Here is a 19,141-nt window from a genome sequence, read left to right as displayed (position 1 = left end):
TTACAATGAATCATCAAATAGAAATCAAATATAAATACTCATTTAGAGACAATGAGGCAATGTAGAAATAGTGAATGTAAGAAAGTAACTATGATATTAAAATATATTTTTATGCTACTAGTCATAAAAGCAAAAATCCATGAATGGCAGGTAGAAATACTCAAGCTAAGAAACAGGGTGATAAAACAGCACAAAAATGCAGTGCTAAAGCACTTCATTAATAATTCTAAAAAAGAGATGTTGGTGTGCATTAGGAGTTGTGTAGCTACTGAAATCCTGACTTTCTTCTACTGGACCTGTATAATCTGATGAATACCTATTAGCCATTATTGCTGATATATTAAAAATGAAACCCTTGGCTGCCATGGAGTTTCCAAACTACTGTGATCCCTTCTTTATACAATACCAAATGCTTATATGCACTTCTGAGAACAATCTACTTCTTACGTTTAAACACTTGACTGTAGGTAGATATTGGTCATCATGGGACTAAATTAGAAACAGTGCAAATAAGAGAGATTAAAGGCTATTCATAGGCATAATCACAACTGGAAATTTGCATTCAGGGTCCACGAAGTCAATACACTCCACAATGAAAAGCAGGACCCCACAAGCTCTGTAACTACTTTTTGAGTAGGCTGTCAAATGACTTAGAACACTGAATGCGGAATATTGAAACTACAGAGGTTTTTGGTCACACTATTTCAAGCCCTTGAAAGTTTCTTAAGGGACGGAGAAGGCAGCAGTCACTCTTAATGGAAAAGACACGTGTTGACAATGGAGAGGGGAATTCATTGCAGTCAGCTCAGGAATTTGAAAATGCAACGGGGACACACCCAACTAAAACCAAATTTCAACTGTAATTTAAAAAAAATAAATCACAATTCAGCCAATCTCGTTTAGAAAAAGAAATGCTGTTTAGAAGGCTACACAGGCATGAAACTAAGTTGCTGTGAAAGTTACACACAGTAGAATATTTACATGCACCTAAATGATACAAGTTGAGTTTTAAAAGAAATGTAGAACCAAAGGTGCATAGTTTTCAGGCAGCTGTGTTTTTGTCCTCTAAGAAGGGCTATTTTTATTTCATTTGTTTTCATTTGTGTTTGTCAGTTTATATTGCTAACAAAATGTTAACAAAACATTCCTCTTACAGTTTCTGTGTAAACAATAGACATCTTTGTGTGAGACAAAAATCTGTGTACATAAACAATATAGTTCTACTTTGCTACACTCCAAAACAAGCCATAAAAAGATGTGAATTTATTTATAAATGAGAATCCTAAGACTGAAGCTCACAAACTATGGAAACGATACCCTCGACTATTCTCCTGGCTTCCAAATAGCCAGGTAGCACATTAAGACTTCAAAGAGGCACTCATGCGTGTCTCGTTATTTCTGTGCAAAGCCCTAGCAACAAGACTCCCCACATAAGTGAGTGTTTACAGGACCTGGCTTCAATATACATTCCTAACATACAGGCCTGGCCCAACTTTGACAACTTGCCTAGTTACCCAAACAATCTGCACCACAACAGTTTGTCATCACCAGCAGGGATCCATGCGACTTAGATACTATCATAACAAGGATGGTAAAAGAACTTCAACACCATAAAGTAATTTAACATGTGTCCCCTCCTTCCCCCTAGTATTCTCTCTATGTCCTTATTACAAAAACAAAGCAAATCTTGCTCAAAATCAGGCAGAACTTCACAGGAGGGCATGAACTTTTGCCTAAACGAACATCAGCCTTCACGTCCATCCTCCGCTGACGGTGGATCAGCTCAGTGCGCTCTGGTTTTATTTCAAGCAGATTACAGGAGAAGAGGTGTACAGCTCTCAGCCGTCCAAGCTGCCAAAGCGCGTAAGGCTTAAAAATACTTACCTCCGTGGTCTTCGAGGTCTTTTCGCATGAGACTAAGTAACAGTCACAAACCACCTGCAAGCGCAGGCAGGCGGAACGCCAGTATGGGAGGTGCAGGGGGAGCTGCGGACAGCCCCTCTCCAGGCAAGCCCCGAGGCACCCCCTGCCCACCTGTGCGCCCCGACACCCACACCTCCACTCCATGGTTATTCAGCTGTGCTGCAGGCCAGCTTCCAACCCAGGAGGCCTGATGGACCAGGCTGGGAGCCCTCTCCTCCACAGCATCGATGCCATCCCCCAGTGAGACCAGCCAGGGACGAAGCATTTAAGGCTGACGAGCCCCAGTTATGGGAAGAGCGTCCCGGGGCCACTTTGGGAAGGGCGGCTCACCACCTCCTCCCCGAGACACCTCTGCACCTCACCAGGTGTGAGCTCCTACCAAGAGCCACCACACTTCCTAGCCAGCCACCTCTCCGCCGGCTCTTCTGCAGGAATGTAAACAATCAACCAAGCGACCCAAAATAAAGCCTCTGCTGTTTTTTAACTCCGCAGGGGAAGGGAAGCCGGGCAGCCACCGGGCCTGCCGAGGCACGGCCGGTGGGCAGACTCGGGGGAGGGTAATGCCGGTCAGGCAGAGCCAGGCGGGACGCGCTGCCTCCCCCACCTGTCCCCGCACCGCCGCCTCCACGCTTTGGGGAGGCCCCGGCGCCTCTGCCTGCTCCAGTGGAGGGCCCCGCGGCGCCCCGGTGGCTGCACCCCTGCGGTAAACGGCCGGGGCCGGTGAGAGGCGACCGCGGTAAAAAGCCTCTGCAAGGCGGGCACCTACCTCTGGCCCGAGCTCGGAGTAGGTCAGGGGCTTTGCGGGGCGGGGGGAGAAGGGGAACGGGGCTGAGCCTGCGGGAGGAGAAGGAGGAGGAGGGAGGGAGGGAGGATGGCGGAATGCTCCCCCCTTCCCGCCCCTGAGGGAGCGTGAACGGCGCAGGCCGCGGTCGGCCGCTCCTCCCCGCCGGCGGGGCCCCTCCGCCCCGGCACCGCCGCTGCTGCTGCTGCTGCTGAGGACGGCGAGGAGGGGGGGAAGGTGTAGGCGGCGGCTAACGGCGGCCGTTAGGCCCGGCCTCGCCGCGGCGGCCCCCTCCTCTCCCCGCCCTCTCTTCCCTCCCCTCGGCCATAGCCGCCATTTTGCCCGCCCGAGGCAGCTGGTGGCCGTGGTAGCGGCGAGGCGCCGCGGGGGTCTCCGCTGCCTGCGGGAAATGGCCCCGGCTAGCGGAGCGGTAGCGGGTGGCTTCTCCGGGCGTCTTTTTGGCGGTCTCGGGACAAAAGCTGCGAGCGGCGGCGAAGGCATAGGGGCTGACCGCCCTCCCGCTCCTCCGCGGCAGGCAGGTGCCCCGAGCTCGGCGGATCCCCGCCCGCGCTTCCCTCAGGCGCCCACGGGTTTCTACAGCTGTGCTTTCCACACGTAACCGTCGTCCTTCTGTTGTAAAATTAGGGGTGAGGCATCTCTCTAGCTGCGGTCTGGCAGCAGCTTCCCGAAGTGAAGGAGAAGAAGAGAGAGGGGTGAAGGAAATCCTTCAGTCCGCAGTGGGGCCTGTGGCTGCCATGGCCGGCCCTGAGCCGGGCCCTGTGCTCTGCCTCCTGCGGCCCCTCAGTCCACATGGGTCCCTGTGCCCCTGCTAGCAGCGCAGCTTCGGGAGGCTTGGTCCCTCTTCAGCTGGTGAATTTGTCACCCAAATGGCTTTGGTTTCCTGAAGTCTGTTTCTGTCCCTCTCCTAGAGCCAGCATGGAAATGTCAGAGGTGTTTTTTTCATGGCTTTTTTTTAGTCCTTTCCATAGTCTTCCCTCATCAGCAAAACTGCAAAACCAAATGAATCGGTCTGCTTCTTTAATTATGACAACATTTAATGTTAATGTTCAATACACAACATTCTAGTATTATATAAAAACATGTAGCACAAATACTCAATCCACAGCATTCTGACATGATACTGAAATACTCTTAAACATTTCCTTAATCTTGAATGTTAATGGTCTTTCTCTGTTTTACTAATTGGAGGTGAGAACACTGATTCTAGCCTCAGGTAGAGGAAAATGCATTCTCAGTTTTCTTTTAGGTTAGATAAATTTGAGCATTTACTGGCAAATTTAAATGTAAATCCAAATACTGCAATACTACTTACCACTTCACATTACACCCATTAAGCACTGTCAATATTTAATAAAGTGAGCATGTTTAATATAATTTATATCTAATAATGCTAAAATGTATTACTCGCTGTATTCATTAGAGCACCAGGGCATGCTTATGTCTGCCATCTATGTTATAATAATCACCATATAAATTCTTACAGTAATACCTATTTTGATCTGAATCCCTAATAAAATTTAACACACAGGCATACGCTTAGAATTTTAGAGAGACTAAAAGAATTACTGTAATCAATTTAATTCTTATCAGAGGCATCAGAACCTTTTTGTAGGTCTGTTAATCTTTATTCTGCGGAGATAATAAAAAGGCTGTTAGATTGGGCTATCCAGTGTAAAACCTTGGAAATGCTAGCAATGAAAAATGTTCATTTAGCTTTACTGAATTTCTTTTAAATGAGGTTCAATGATACAAATGATACTGAAGTCCAGCCTGCTGGAAGACAAAGACAAGTATCTCAAACAAACTGCTTTTCTCAGGATCCTTGACTTAGGATTTATTCACCCTGTCCTTCAAATGTATCTGTTGCAATCCTATTAAAATTAAGTATTTGTCTCACAGGTATTCCAAGGTAAATAGCATCTCTGTACAATTCACTAAAGGTCTGTAGCAGGTATTTACTCTTTGTTCACAAGTTTCGTCCTGTACCAGTTCACCAGTTCAGTTACGATTTTGTAAAGATGATGATTCTGTTCTGGAATATGCAAATCCTAAATAGCAGCTGCAGGGGGGGAAGCAGACATTAGATTTATTTCTTTGCAAGCTCCACTGCTTGTATTTCAGAACTCAGAGAAGGCTTCCTGCCTGTCCTTACTTCCTATGATTTCTCCCTTGCTCAAAAGAATAAAATAAAATTTCAGTCAGTGCAAACTCCAAGCCGTTTACTGGAGAAGGGAACATACTAATTTATTTCTCTTAAGAGTTCTAAGAATTTTCTTGGTCAGATAAAACCTGCTAACAGAGTAAACTATTCTAGGTAAATTCTGCCTTTTTAGCACACAATGTGTAACTGCAAGCATGTGAACTGTCCCACTGAAATTAATAGGACTCCTCATCTGCTTAAAATTAAGATATACATAAACGATTTGCAGACCTGGGACTTGGTTTTTGGCTTGCTTCTTTTTAGTTTGTAAAAAGGCTATTAGTCCCAGCTCCCCACATGATCATTTTGCCTATTTCCATATTTTTTACGTTTACTTTGTTTAGAATCATGCATGCAGTAGCAAATATTTTTCTTACTGACCTTTCTCCTCTTTAAAGATAAACAAAAAAAATGATTTTTCTTTTGGAATGCATCTTTATACAGTGATAAGAGTAGGAGAAACAGATGCTTTGCTGCATTTACTGGTTATTAAGGAAGACAGAGCTTTTAGGAAATTGTTCTTTTGAAGATAATTAGTGCTAGGTAAAAAAAAAATGGTTATTTTCAAATCGAATCATGGAAGTTATTTATTCTCTTTTTCCTGGTGCCCGAAATTAATTATTGGTATATTGTGATCTGTAAGATGGCATTCCCAAACAAAAGATGTCAGAGTGAAATCTGACTCCTCATTTTACTCCCTCTTTTTGTTCTGCATCCCATAGCAGACCCATCTTGTGTTTATCTGTGTGGCTTTCTGGAAAGCTCTGTATGCTCGATGAGTGTTATCCACGACTACATTTCTATGGCTCCCTTGGAAGTAATGCCTTTCGACAATATGACCTTAGGCTGGCAGAAAAACATGAAATACTAGGGAGCTTGCTTCTTTCTGGATGACTTTATCCCTTTAAAATAACTTTACGAAAAAGTAACCCATTTCTACACGTGAAAGATACCTATGTTTTCTTGAAGGCAAAGGCTTTTGATGACCGTTCTGAGCTACCACTAAGAGGTCAAGGGTAACAGTCATCCATGTCACGAGTTTTATCAATTGATTTATAAACTCCCATTCAGCTACCCTCACTGTATGGCAGCTAAGCATTATACTTCAAAACATTTTAGAGTTGATACCTACATATTTATTAGGATATTAAAGCAATATAAAAGTATTTCCCATCAGTTTAGTGTGTAATATTGTTTGGATTTTATGAGAACTGTATTCTTCCAATATTGTTGCCAGTGAATGATAAAACAGTCTGAGTTTGCAGATTTCCTTTTAGTTTGTGTAGGATATTCTTAAAATCAGAAGCTGTGAGCTGAATTCTTTTTGTTGTTTAACAAAGCAAAGTTTTCCTTTTTTTTCCGCCTTGCATTTAATGCCGAAAACATATCAATTATGGAAGCAATCTAGTTAAATATTTTATGTTTTTGGAGAGACTCACGTGCCTTGGAAGTCTCTTTCAATTGCTGTGTTTTGAGAATCTATTACTGATCTGAGGAGAAAGGGACAGAGAAAGAATTACAAATCGCAAATTTGTGTACTTCTGGAATCACAAGTGACAACACAGGATTGACTGTGGGATATTCTGCATCTTTAGTTTGACAGCGTGTAACAGTCCTGTGGCCATACAGACTTCACAGTTGTCATTTATACCACAGTCCGTGGCCACACAGATGTTGTGGTTATAAATGGAGACAGATCGTGTGCAAGACACTCCACTCCAGTGACATACAACCTTTCACTGCTAGAGCTTAAGGACAATTTGTAGCTGCCACAGCAGTATCAAATTTTGTATCATCTACATGCAAGGCAGTGTATCCTATGTCCTTGAGTACTTCACCCAATTAAGAATGGTCATATTCACATGTGCTAGTTGTTAAAGACCGGGTTTAGATCTCTGCCATTAGGCATCCAATTTTGCAATGACTTAAAAAAGTATTCTTGACCCCAAAAAATTAATTCAGAGATCTAAGTGAGACATTTTGGCTTTGTGCAAGACTGGGAACAGAGCGAAGTAGGTGTCTCTGGAGGATAGTTGGGTGCTCACTAAGTGGAGAGCTGCTGCCGTTAGCTATTGGGAAACGTCACTCCAGCAGCAGGTCTGAGCTGCTGTCTTAGTGCATGTGATGAACGGTTGTGCATAAAGTGCCTCGATCCACTTGGGGCAGCAATGCTCCTGGCAGGGCTGGTACCTGCTAAAGAAGGACTAAAAGGCAGTGGTATGATGCCAGGAGCTGCCTTTTGTGAAGTAGGCTAGTGGCTGCTCGCCCCAAGAGGAAGGAGGCCAAGGATCTTCTTAGCCTGCAGGAGTCCAGCTCACTGTGCCACTGTGTAAAAGATGTCCTAAACATGAGGCTACAGACAAGACTATGGAAGAGCCATTATCTGCGGTTCTAGTAAAATCAGACTAGAGAAGGAGACTGATCCCATCACCCAAGGATGAGCATTTCCCTTGTATGGCTGACTTAAAGTATTAATTAGTCCTCACCTGTTGCTTCTACAGGTGTCTTCAGAAAAGCAGACCAGCAACAGAAGGTCTCAATGTGAAGATTCTCACATGAAATTTCCACAGTACTGAGGAGTTCACCATGGTGTCTTGGTATACACCATAATCATCACTTGCTCCTACAGCATTACAGACTATTAGGTCTGCTGGTGAATCTCCCACATGGAGAAGAGATCCACTGCCAGCCATCAAAATGCTTCCCAGGAGCAGAGCTGGCCCTTCATAGGTCTTCTGGGTGGCAGTATTGAATAGTATGCTTAGACAGTAAAGGAACATTGTGGGTGAACTGGTTGCTCTTGAGAAGGGCATGTGAGCATGCCTCTGTTTAAGCCTGTCCAGGTCTGTCCTAAGTAGTAAACCAACATATATGTATAGACACAAATGGTAAAGTCGTGTTCTGTGCTGGTGCTCAGCACACTGCAATACTGTTAATTAAGTTTTGTTATTTTGATGTCCGTTTTTTCTGACATGGGTTTTGATCCAATCTTGCAGAATTCTAAAACTCTGCCTTTTTTTCTTTGTATGTGCAAGTACATTTAAAAAGGATTTTCATAATTTCTTTGTGTCCAGCTTCTCTAATAAGGTTGGACAGATTCTCACAGTTTCTGTTGCTAATATGATTCCTGGCAAATAGAGCAGAAGGTTCAGGAGAACAAAAGAAATGATCTAATTTTAGTAATGGTGCAGACTGAGTCTGTCATTTTTCTCTCTCTTTTATCCTCCTACCCTTTCTGAATGTCAGAACCTCTCCCAGCACTGCCTCTTTTCAGTTTGAATTGAATTCTTGTTCTTCATCAAGGACTGGGCATAGGGAGCTTTTTAGATACTCCTCTGAACAGAAGTTGGAGTGTTTGAGAGGCTTATCAGTGAAATTCTGACTTGTCACAGGTAATTTGCTAAGAATGAACCACTTCCAGCGAAGCTCTTTTTGCAAATTAGAAAACCTTATATCTGAAATTTCACTTAATATGTATGTCATATTTCTGTTATCCATTTTAAACCTTCAATTGCAGTTTGAGTCTATTCCAGTATAAAGACAATAAAGGAATTTAGTTCCTGAAAGACAAAGAGGGTTGCGTTTGATGTAGTAGGCCTGCTCAGTTTGCAAGGTGCTCAGACCTCCATTCAGTGAAGTTCTTTGGCCTGTGCATATTGCATATTTGAAGTATGAGAATTTCTATGGAAGCTTTAACTTAAAACATATTATTTCAAAGTCAGCGGAAATACTAACATGTTTTAAATTAAATATACATTTACAAAGTTTGCTAGGTTTGGATCTTGGAGCATTGTTCTAGTGAACAACAATTATGCTTGTCTCAGTTGAGCTTTATTCTTGTGGTCCTGTTTTGGATGTGATAAATAAACAGGCTGTATTTCCAATTTGGAGGGTGGCAATTATAGACATCTGATGTGCAGAACTGGACAAGAAAGCAAAGAGTAAAGAATAACATGGTTTGAAGTGAAAATTGCTTGAGCAGTAACAAAATGCAGAGGATGTCCTTTCTCGGGTGTTAATTTATTGAGTGTACAACAAGAACACCAGTGTGGTTAGAAATAAATTATAATTCAACATTTAGAGACATAGTATATTACCAAATGAAAAATAAAGCCAGCCTAAAGATTAATTCTGTTCCTCAACAGGTCTATTTAAGCAACCATGTCAAACTTGATTAAGAATGTGCAATCATTTTTCAAAATAAATCATTCCTTAGAATCTAGCTCCAGTTTGTTTCATTTCATGTCATCCGTATAGAAGGGGGCAGGCAAGCATCGCAATTAAATCTATAAAACCTAAAACCATATTCACGTTAAAATAACTTCCTGTGATTGACCTAACAGACCACGCTATTAGGCCTAAAATTGGGCTTTGGAATACACTTGATGTACTTTAGAATAGTATTTTAATCTGAAGATGCTCAGTAAATAATTGGGCACGCCTCCTCCCCCAACTTGCGTGATGGACTTTAAAACTAAGCTGAATGATTTTGAGATGGGAAGAGTACTGCTGCTCATCTTTGTGTCTTTAGGAATTATATTTACATTGTTTTTTTTCTGGAATCGTTAGGTCTGAAAAAAAAAGAAAGTTTAGATGTATTCCAGGAACTGGAGCTTAAAAAAGGCCTCTGCCAAATAGGCCAAGTTTGCAGTGAAATCTCCCTTATCCCCACTAAGCAGCTCATCGTTTAGCCAGGAAATGGAAGGGAAGGACCGTTTTCTCTGTGTTCCTGTTTTCTGTGCATGAAGAGGTTTGGATGGTTCCACTCCGATGCTCAGCTAAATGTGGCATTCAGGCTGGGACAGTGTCCCCTACCAGCCTGCAGGGCTGGATGGGGCAGGTTGAATGGTGGTGGGGAACCGCTACACAGCAACGTGGTGGTTCCCTGTGATGCAGTCCTCTGTGCCGATTCCACCACGCAGCGTTAACAAGAGTCAACTGCCCCCTTCGTCCTCTCCCTCTCCTGCCACAGTAAATACACGCGTGGCTGCCAGCCCACCCCTTCTCAGCAGCTCTCAGTCTTGCTTATCCCTCATCTCTTTCTGCTCTGGTGCCTGGCCATCACTCCTGCTCTACCTACAGACATGGAATAGCACAATATTTCTGTTTAAATCAATGTTCATGAAATGCTCCTCATCCAGGGGCCGGGCGGAAGACTAGAAACGGACAGGAGGATCTGAGGGTCGCTGACAGTTTTGCCCAGAGTACAAGAAGGTCAGCTCTCCCAGGCTTCTCTGTGGGCGCACTGTAACCATCTTCAGAGGTCTTGCCTATGTCTGGCACGTGTTTGTCACAGGATGATTTTCTGGCTGGGCTAAGGCATCCATAGCCCTTTTGGTGCAGCGGAGCCTGCGGCACAGGCTCAGTCACCATTTCAGCCAGTCCCCCCCATTACTATCACATGCAGCTCTTATCAGGGTGCTAATACTGTGGCTAATGATGTCTATATTCCTAAGGCACATGAAGAAATCTGGCATATAGCCCACAGCTAGAGCTCAGATTCTGTAACAATAATGTTTACGTTGGCAGGCCTTCGAACAGAAATTCGCATTCACTCCAGCTGGCTGGTATGATTCTAGCAATTAATTCAGCTTTTCCAGTGGTAAGAGTTTGTTGATACAGCTTGCTGCTCTTCCTGTTGCAAAACACATCAATAACTTGGAAAAAAACTGGCTAGGCAGTCATGGAATCACAGACCGTTGAGGTTGGAAAGAACCTTTGGAAGCATCTAGTCCAAGCCCTGCTCAGAGCAGGTCAGCTACAGCGGGCTGCTCAGGGCTACGGCCAGTTGGATGGAGACGCCACAGCCTCTCTGGGCAACCTGTTCCAGTGTTTGACCACCCTCTCAGTAAAAACTTTTTCTGTTTAAATGGAGTTTCCTGTACTTCAGTGCATGTCTATTGCCTGTTGTCCTCTCATTGGGCACCACCAAGAAGAGTCTGGCTCCATCTTCTTGCTCCTTCACATCAGGTGTTTATACACATTGGTAAGATCTTCCTGAGCTTCTCCAGGCTAAACAGTCCCAGCTCCTTCAGTCTCTCCTCATATGACAGATTCTCCAATCCATTAACCATCATCGTGGCCCTTTGCTGGATGCGTTCCTGTATGTCCATGTTTCTTGTGTACTGGAGAGCCCAGGACTGGACCCAGCACTGCAGATGTGGCCTCACCAGTGCTGAAGAGAGGAGGAAGGATCACCTCCCTTGACATGCTGGAGATGCTCTTCCTTATGCAGCCCTGGGAGGCTGTTGGCCGCCTTAGCTGCAAGGTCACATAGCTGGCTCATGGCCAGCTTGTTGTCTACCAGGCCTTTCCTGCAAAGCTGCTTTCCAACCGGGTGGCCTCAGCCTGTACCGGTACTTGGGGTTATTCATCTCTGGATGCAGGACTTTGCAATTCTCTTTGTTGAACTTGATGAGATTGCTGTTTGCCTGTTCTAAGTCTTTATAAAGAATCACTTGGGATAGAACTGGAGGGATGGAGGTTTAAGTGTCTCAGGTTCCCACAAACCCCACGTTGTTATTTATCTAATTTTTTTCCTCATGACTTTCACGAGACCAAGTCATCATCCTGAGCTCCGGAGGCTGTCAGAAACCTGAAATGAAGACAGAAGCAATCCATACAATGATTAACTGTGTAGGTTTACATAGAAAGAGGAACTGTAGGTATTTAATTCTCCGTGTTGTAATCTGAGTCCTCAAATTTTGTATTTATAGCATTTCTGTTTTAACTACAGGAATTCTGCCCAAAAATAAATGTGTGTACATGGAAGCTTCTTGGTTATGAATGAACTACTTATTTTCTGTATATTTATATAACTGAAATTCATCGTTTCCTCTGTATACTATGTTTTGTTTGCAAGGTTGTTCTTTCCAACAACAAGGCCTCACCGCCTCTGCCCTCAGCTCATCTATGGTGAGGAAGTAGAGCGTCCATGTTGTTTCCTGACTATACAAAATACAGCGAAATGCTGGCCGTGAAATGTCAACGACTAGAATTGCCATCAGATTGCCAAATGTCCTGAATATGCCCATTTTTTTCTTTGCCTTTATTATGTTGCCTGTTATTTTGGGGGTAGAAGGGACCTAGAGCCTCATGGAGTGGTCTGGTAGAGCTCCTGGTTTCTTCCTTTACTTTTGCCATTCACATTGGACAGTCATCGATTCATGACATGGATTTACACCCGGCTGTGAAGATTTGTTACTTTGGGCCCTACCTTGAATCCAGACTTTCCAGTCTATAATGGATGGCTCAGTCGGTGCATTGAGGACATCAGGGGCACAGTCCTGGTTTCTGGGGAGTCAGTAATGAATATGTCTTTGGCATGGGAGTGTGACTCTCTTCATGTTCATCAGCCCCTCAGCTCCGCTGTCTGCGTGGCTGGATGGAGCCCAGTGCCTTGCTGTCTATGTGCCCTGCCAATATGGTGCCCCGTACATCCCCGCAGGGACACTTCGATTTGGAGGGCGGAAGAATGGCCTTGTGTTTAAGTTACTGGACTGAGATGCTTCCAGGCTAAAAAAGTGAAAAATTGTTTTCTTTAAGCAAATGTGGTTTCATCTGACCTTCAGTAAATCTGCTGACTTCAGCTTTCCCCCTGCAAATTAGGTACTGTCAGGCTAAGTTGGTTGCATACCAGGTGGTCAGAGGGGAAACCTAATGATTTAAAAAAAACCCCAAATCCTGCTTCATGGACGGACCTCATCTCTTGTAAGTAGGTCAGAGTTATTACAGAAAACAGCGGTAGTTGTACTAACAATAGGCTCTGGTTTATTTAATAGGTGGTGTTAACATTTAAGACTTTTTTTCCCCTTTTAAAATTTCCATTCTGAAATCAGATGATTCACGATAATATTGTTTTCCTTTTGTGGTTAACAGGCTGACCCGGCATCTCGGCAGCAGCACTGGGAAGCTGTGGTGGTGAAACCAGGTCCTCAGGTCTCTGAAGGAAGCACCCATGAACAGGTCCCTGGGATTAAGGAGGAAGCGGAGGTTTTAATGAAGCAGACTCCATTCTTCGGAGGGGTGAAGAGAGGTAAGGGAAGCTCCTGTTCCTTATGCGATTATCGCTAATTACTGTAATTGAACATTCTCATGACAGGAATATTTGGTGCCTGAGGTAAAGGTTGTTTGCTTCCATTCCTTTTTTTTCAACTGTCTCGTGGTGCCCTCTCGAGGTCGGAGAGCAGCCCATTTCACTCACTGTCTTACGGCAGCTGGAACACAAACTGGAAACGCAGACCCTGGGGAAGCTGAGAAATTGCTGTTTGCTTTGAAAGTCAAATTAAGTTTGCTATAACTCTAGGCAAAGTCAATGTTTTTTAGATTCCCATTTCAAAAAGCACACCTATCCCTTTGCCTCAAGCTTTTCCACTAGAAAGGACACAATAAACACAGGGGATGCTTCTTCGCAGTGCCCTGAGGCCACAGAGGTGCATTTCCCCCCGAGTGTGAGACAGCACATCATTGCAAGGTTAAAGGAAGGAAACGCATTTCCCGCAACATGCTCTTGTGCCCTTGAAGTTTAGCACAAAATGCATCAAGAAATGCTGACGTGTTTGGATACTAAAGTGGATTAGGAAACCTTGACATATGAGGAAGGCCAACCTCTGGGCTCAAGCCAAATAGAGGGTGTTGCGCTTGTGGGGAAGGTCTGGGAGTGAGGTACCTATCCCTCCTGGTCAGGGGCGGGGGAAGCCAAATGCCTTGGATGTGATCACCACCTTGCTGTGAGGGACTGCAAGCTGTAGGTTTTTCTTTAAAAGCGACTGTTAGATGCTTGGTCTTGAAATAATCTCTTGCCAGGTGACAGCAGATTGTTTTTCCAAAAATGCCTCATCTTAAATCCAACAAGGAGCAAGGACTGGCAATACGGTGGGTCCTCAAGAGCCAGTGAATTAATTACTTTGGGTTTGGACAGGGATAGAGTTGATGCTGAATGTTTGGGGCAAGGACAGCCTGTTTAAGTGATGAGCATGCTATGGGTGCACACTGATTTATTAGTAGTCTCCCTTACAGCTAAGTAGGATATATTTCACCTCACTGTGCGGCCTCTGTCATTACCTTTTCACAGGATCCTGCTAAGTCACCCCCGGCTGCTTCCATCCAATCCCATTCAATGTGGGTTTCAAGAGAACAGGCGCAGGAAAGCCTGAGTCCTTTCAGACCTCCTGCCCCTTTCAGGTGCCCTGACAGCAACAGTCACTATGAAGTCTGCTATGTCCATTTGAGCAAAATCCCTGTTTCTTTGTTTCCGATGTACCCTTCAGATTAGGTGAGCACAGAGTGCTTGGTACTGACTGACGTTCAGACCGAGGAGCAGCAGAGGCTATGATGGGCCACGGAGGTAAGCACACCCACGAGGCTGACCAACATGGTGGGGTTTTTGGTTATCTCAGCAAGCAGTGTGACACCTTTTCTCCTCCTGATAGCATGACAGCTGTGATTTTCTGAGGCACCTGAACCAGTAGGCACCTGGGGAGCAAGATTTTCTCAATGAAGTGTTTTTTGCTCTGATTTTCCTCTGCTGCTATTACAGACTGCGGACTTCGTGAACTACAGCCCCTCCTCCATCCTGTCTTTTATGTGCAGCTCAGTTTTGGAGTTCGGAAGGCTTTTCATGTGTTGATTTTGTGTCCATATTGAATACATTTTAAAAATACTTCTCTTTTAAATATCTCTGCTTCTCACAGATAAATTTTGGTGGGGACATTTGGAAATAAATGTAAACAAATGCTGAACCAACATGCTGAATCTGAAGGCATAAATCCCCTCCACAGAGCTGCAAATTGAAGACTCAAAGCTCCTGTTGTGTTGAAAAGAGGGACTCTTGGGCCCGACAAGGGGTAAGATGTTAATAAAACCTTTGTTCACTGTTACAATAGGGAACAGCTAAGTGTGGTTTGGGGTTTCTGCCAAGTTAACTCTGACTTATTCCCATTGTCACAAGTACTGCTAAGAAACCCCTTAACATGTTGTTAAAGATAACGAACGAAAAACAGTTAATACTTTTCATTTTGAATGCTGCATTTAAAGCAAGAGCTTTCATTTTAAAAACATCCTTAATTCCCTTTCCCTAGTTGCTAGACTAGGGGCTTTAAAGAAAATTCACATTTTATGTGGCATTAACTTTCTTTTTGTGGGGAAAAAACAAAGTTAACTTAAATGATCTGAAGCTGGCACTGTCGTTAATATTACTGGAGTCTTATTTTTTCTAAGATGAAAGTGCAGGTGCCCTGAGTCCCTCCGAACACATGCTAACCTGGCTTATTTGATCATTTCCTTCCCTGTGGTCTGTTGGGCTTTGCCCATCCGTGGTCTCTCGCCCTGTTGTTGTTAGCTCCTTGGGGCAGGAACCATGTGCAGCACATTCAGGTCCATGACTGGACAGCATTGGTACGATAATGTGAATAATAACAACAAAAAGCCATGGAAAAATAAGGCAACATTCAATCAGCATTTCAACATTTTATTTCTTCAGTGAAGAAAGGCAAAAGAGGGACAGCTTCTGTCTACAGTCCTGCCTTTCATTTGCAACTGTGCTGGCAGAGAATCAGAGGCTACTCAATCAGAGGCTAATCAAGTCTTGGAAACCCTTTGGATGAGTATTAGATTGTAGGAGGCATTGTTTTGGGTGCGTCTCCATGAGAAGCTGATAGTAGTATGATGACAAGTAGTATTATCTTGACAACTAGGGAAGAAATGAAGGAGAGAGGTGGCAGGTGTACCTGAGTACTCTCTGGTCAGGTCAGGATGTCCTGAGTTTCAGGGCCACAGAGGTCCAGTGGTGTCATGTTTAAAAGCAGGCTGGCAGAATACGCTGGGGTGATATTCACATTTCTTCCAGCCCTCATACCTTCCTCTGCTCTCCTTTGTGCCACCCACTCATCTAAGGAAAGGTGGCATTTTTGTTCCGGTAGAATTAACTAATCAAAGTACACTGTTGGTGATTTCAATTATAAATGTTTCCTCCTATTCTTAAAATGTTTCCACTTGTTTTCTTGGCAGGACCTTGAGGATCTCTCCTGAGAGTTCGTTTCACATAGATATGCACAGAATGAATAGTTCATCTCCAGCTCCTGCTGACTTTCATGAATAATTTGATGTAAAAAGCTAAATTGGACTTCTGCTGTGTCGGATTACTTGGGAGTACCAGCTTCTAATATTCCAGCCACAGACTGGAACAGACTTTCTAGTTTTAGAGGCCACGGTGGCCTCTCTGACTTCCACTCACCTGCAAGCTTTCTTGGAAATTTGTAATACCTTACCTTTCCCTCCTTTAGCTACCTGGCTGCTTTATGAGAGAGGCTCTAGGGCTTCCAGCTGGCAGAACTCCTCTTGTGAATGAAAGCTAGTTACTTAAACAAAGAAGATTTCATGGGACATATGACTGTGATTTTTACTGTGCCTTGCCCACCTCCCCAGGTGTATGCCAGAAAATACTGTGGTTGCTCCTGAAGGTGAGCAGCTTGTTTTACGGCGTGTATTCATCTCCCCAGTCTCATTGAAGGCAAACAGAATTGCTTATCTGAGTAATGTCACACACGTGCCTAAATGATTGCAAGAGACTGAAAGGAGTTGGGAGTAGAAATAATAGCACTACTTTATCTCTCACAGAGCAGCGCCAACAAAATAATGAAGCCATGTGAATAAAGAACCAACATAATAATCAAGCTCTAACCATTTTTGGAAAATTAGCACTTCTTCCATAACAGTAACGGCTGCTGGGAAAATGGTACAAAATATTAACTGTCAGGTTAAGCACACCTTAATCAACATGTGCAGAGTCCCACTGATGTGTCCTCAAACCTGTTACTTAAGTACTTGTTAAGGCCAATTAAATAAACAAAATTTTAAAGCCTAATAGCATAAACCACATAAATAACATAAAAGCGCCATAATGGCTGAATGGGTGGGTGTTTAGCCCTTCTTGATTTAAAACAGTGAAGTGAAAAATGTTGGAGCCCTTGAAGGTGATTTCGAAGACGAGGAAGTGACTGTGCTACACAAACAGCAATCAGAGACAATTAAGAGAACTGGGACAAGTGCCTCATTCTCTCCACAGACTGCATGGGAAATTGCGCTTTACATTTCAGTCTTGTTGCATTTCAAATAAGGCCCCCAGCTATGTCATTTTTCAAGTCCCAACTCAAATCAAAAGATACCGGTTAAAATCTTCCTATTACTCCAGAAGTGAAAGGAATGATTGTCTATGCTGATGAGCCTGGAAGATTGTCTTGGAAAGAATTTGACAGTTTTGTCTCCCAGTCCCATTATAATGTTATTACTGCCCCTGAAGAAGACTGACAGAGCCTGAATACCGCGTAAGTACGGGGGTAGTTTAGGATGGCTCTCTGCTGTCTGCTGCTGCAGATTTCATGTTGTTTCTCTGCACAGCAGAGAAAACACATGCACAGCAGAGTGCACAGTTTCATTTAAAGCTTAATCTGATGAAGAATCTTAGCGAGAGAATATAGTGACAAAAGAACAGAAAATACAAGCAAGCTAAAAAAAAAACCATAAAAATGGAAAGAATGAAAATAGGAAAATTTGGAAATAATTATCCATGTCTAATTATAACCTGATCCCGGCGCAGAATACACAGCCCATGAGTGATACTTTTTCCAAGAACTTTCTGATAAGCACAAAAAGGTTTCAGTACATGATTCAGAAATTTCCTGATGTGCAGAAGTGGCCTCACTTTTGTAGCCTTCTTCCCAAAGGCAGTGAGTTTTCAGAGCTCTTCTAGCTGGTTTGGTTTGTTGTAATATGCTGCGGCGCTTAGAAATGAGCACCTTACTTTTTAAACGTGCTTAAACACTGATTTAAGTGACTATGCTTCCCCTGGGGCAAATGCTCATCTGCATGTAATTTGTGTAATACAATAACTTTTGCTAGTATTTATCCTCTTAGTTACGAATAAGAAGTAAATGAGAAGTAAGACGAACATACTGAATTAAGCTGCTTACCAGAACATCAGTGCTTTTTGATGCATATGCAAGAAAGACAGTTTATTTAAAAAAAAAAACAAACAACAACAGAACATAGGGGCTGGAGGAAGGGTTGAGAGCAGGGATGTGCTAGAGGCACTGCCAGGTTGCGCTGTCTCAGGCGCAGTGCTCAGCTAAATGCTTCTGTCCCTGTTTCCACCTTGCTGCAGCCTGGGAGAGCCGGAACGCTGTGGAAGCCCATTCCCAAGTGCCAACTGCTTCCCCAGGCCTGTGTGGGGCTGCTCTGCCTTCATCTCCGGCTGCGTGCCGAGGGAGCGAGCGGTGGGCCAGCCGCTGCTATTGCCCCGGCACATGTTGGTGTGCAGAGGGATGTGGGGGGACTCTGTGCTTGGGCTGACGGCCCGTGTGGTGCTCAATAAGCCTTCCCTTAACCAGCCCTGACTGCTCTGCTCACTGTCATGAAACTGTAAGATGGAGGGGCTGTGTTGTGTACAGAGAAGTGACGCAAGCTTTGCCTTACAGCAATTTTCCCAGGGAAGTATCAATGTCAAGCTCATCTCATTGTTTTCTTTGCATAAGGCACGTTTTTTCTTTGAAAGATTTTGTTTTTAAATGAAAAAGGCTCTAAATGTAAATGTTCAATTGTAATGTTAATAAATAGAAAGTTAGTATAAGATCTCTTCATTCACATACAATCAACTCTGCATAAACCAGGTAATCTTAGAAAACAAGAACCTAAATCAATTATTTCCAGATTAAAGATTTAAACTTTTACTTTTCACTATATTACAGTTGACTGAGAGATAAATTACGGTTACAATGAGAACCTGGTACTCACTCTCTTCAGTACAGTACATAAGCTACCCAGATCTCTGAAAAAAAAAAGCAATGCCTTGTTGATATGTGAGGGCTGCAGAGCAAATATGCCCACTGAAATTAGGAGGAATTTGTAAAGGAAACAGGCTGCTTCTGAGCCAGGGATTGTAGAATTCCTTTATAAATTGTGATGACCCCAACAAGGAGCCTTTCCCAGTGTGGTATCAGAAAGCAAGTCCATCTAGATCATTTGCCTATGGAACTACACAAACGAAAGGAAAATACTGAAAAAAATATTCACTGCTCTCAGAACCTTACCCCAGTACCCAGAGTCTGTAGCAGAAAATTCATTCATTTCAGTGGGACTTCCTTGGAGCATGGTACTACTTAACTAATGATTGCAAAGTTGGGTCGTAACTGGCTTGTTTTAAAACATCTTTAGCAAAAATA

General features: G+C 43.6%; 1 protein-coding gene across 1 annotated transcript in view; it reads right to left on the bottom strand.

The window, feature by feature from the left end:
- Window positions 1–2,954: 2,954 nt before the first annotated feature.
- The window catches only part of LRRC9 (leucine rich repeat containing 9), a gene marked incomplete at both ends in the record, with an annotated part of 68,641 nt that continues 52,454 nt past the window's right edge, over window positions 2,955–19,141 (bottom strand). Inside the window, 1 exon segment of the mRNA XM_082485757.1 lies at window positions 2,955–3,385. Coding sequence (XP_082341883.1) covers window positions 2,955–3,385 — 431 coding nt within the window.

Source organism: Vanellus vanellus (assembly GCF_965231255.1).
Source record: "Vanellus vanellus genome assembly, chromosome: 6".
Taxonomy (NCBI): Eukaryota; Metazoa; Chordata; class Aves; order Charadriiformes; family Charadriidae; genus Vanellus; species Vanellus vanellus.
This window is presented reverse-complemented; position numbering and strand designations above follow the sequence as displayed.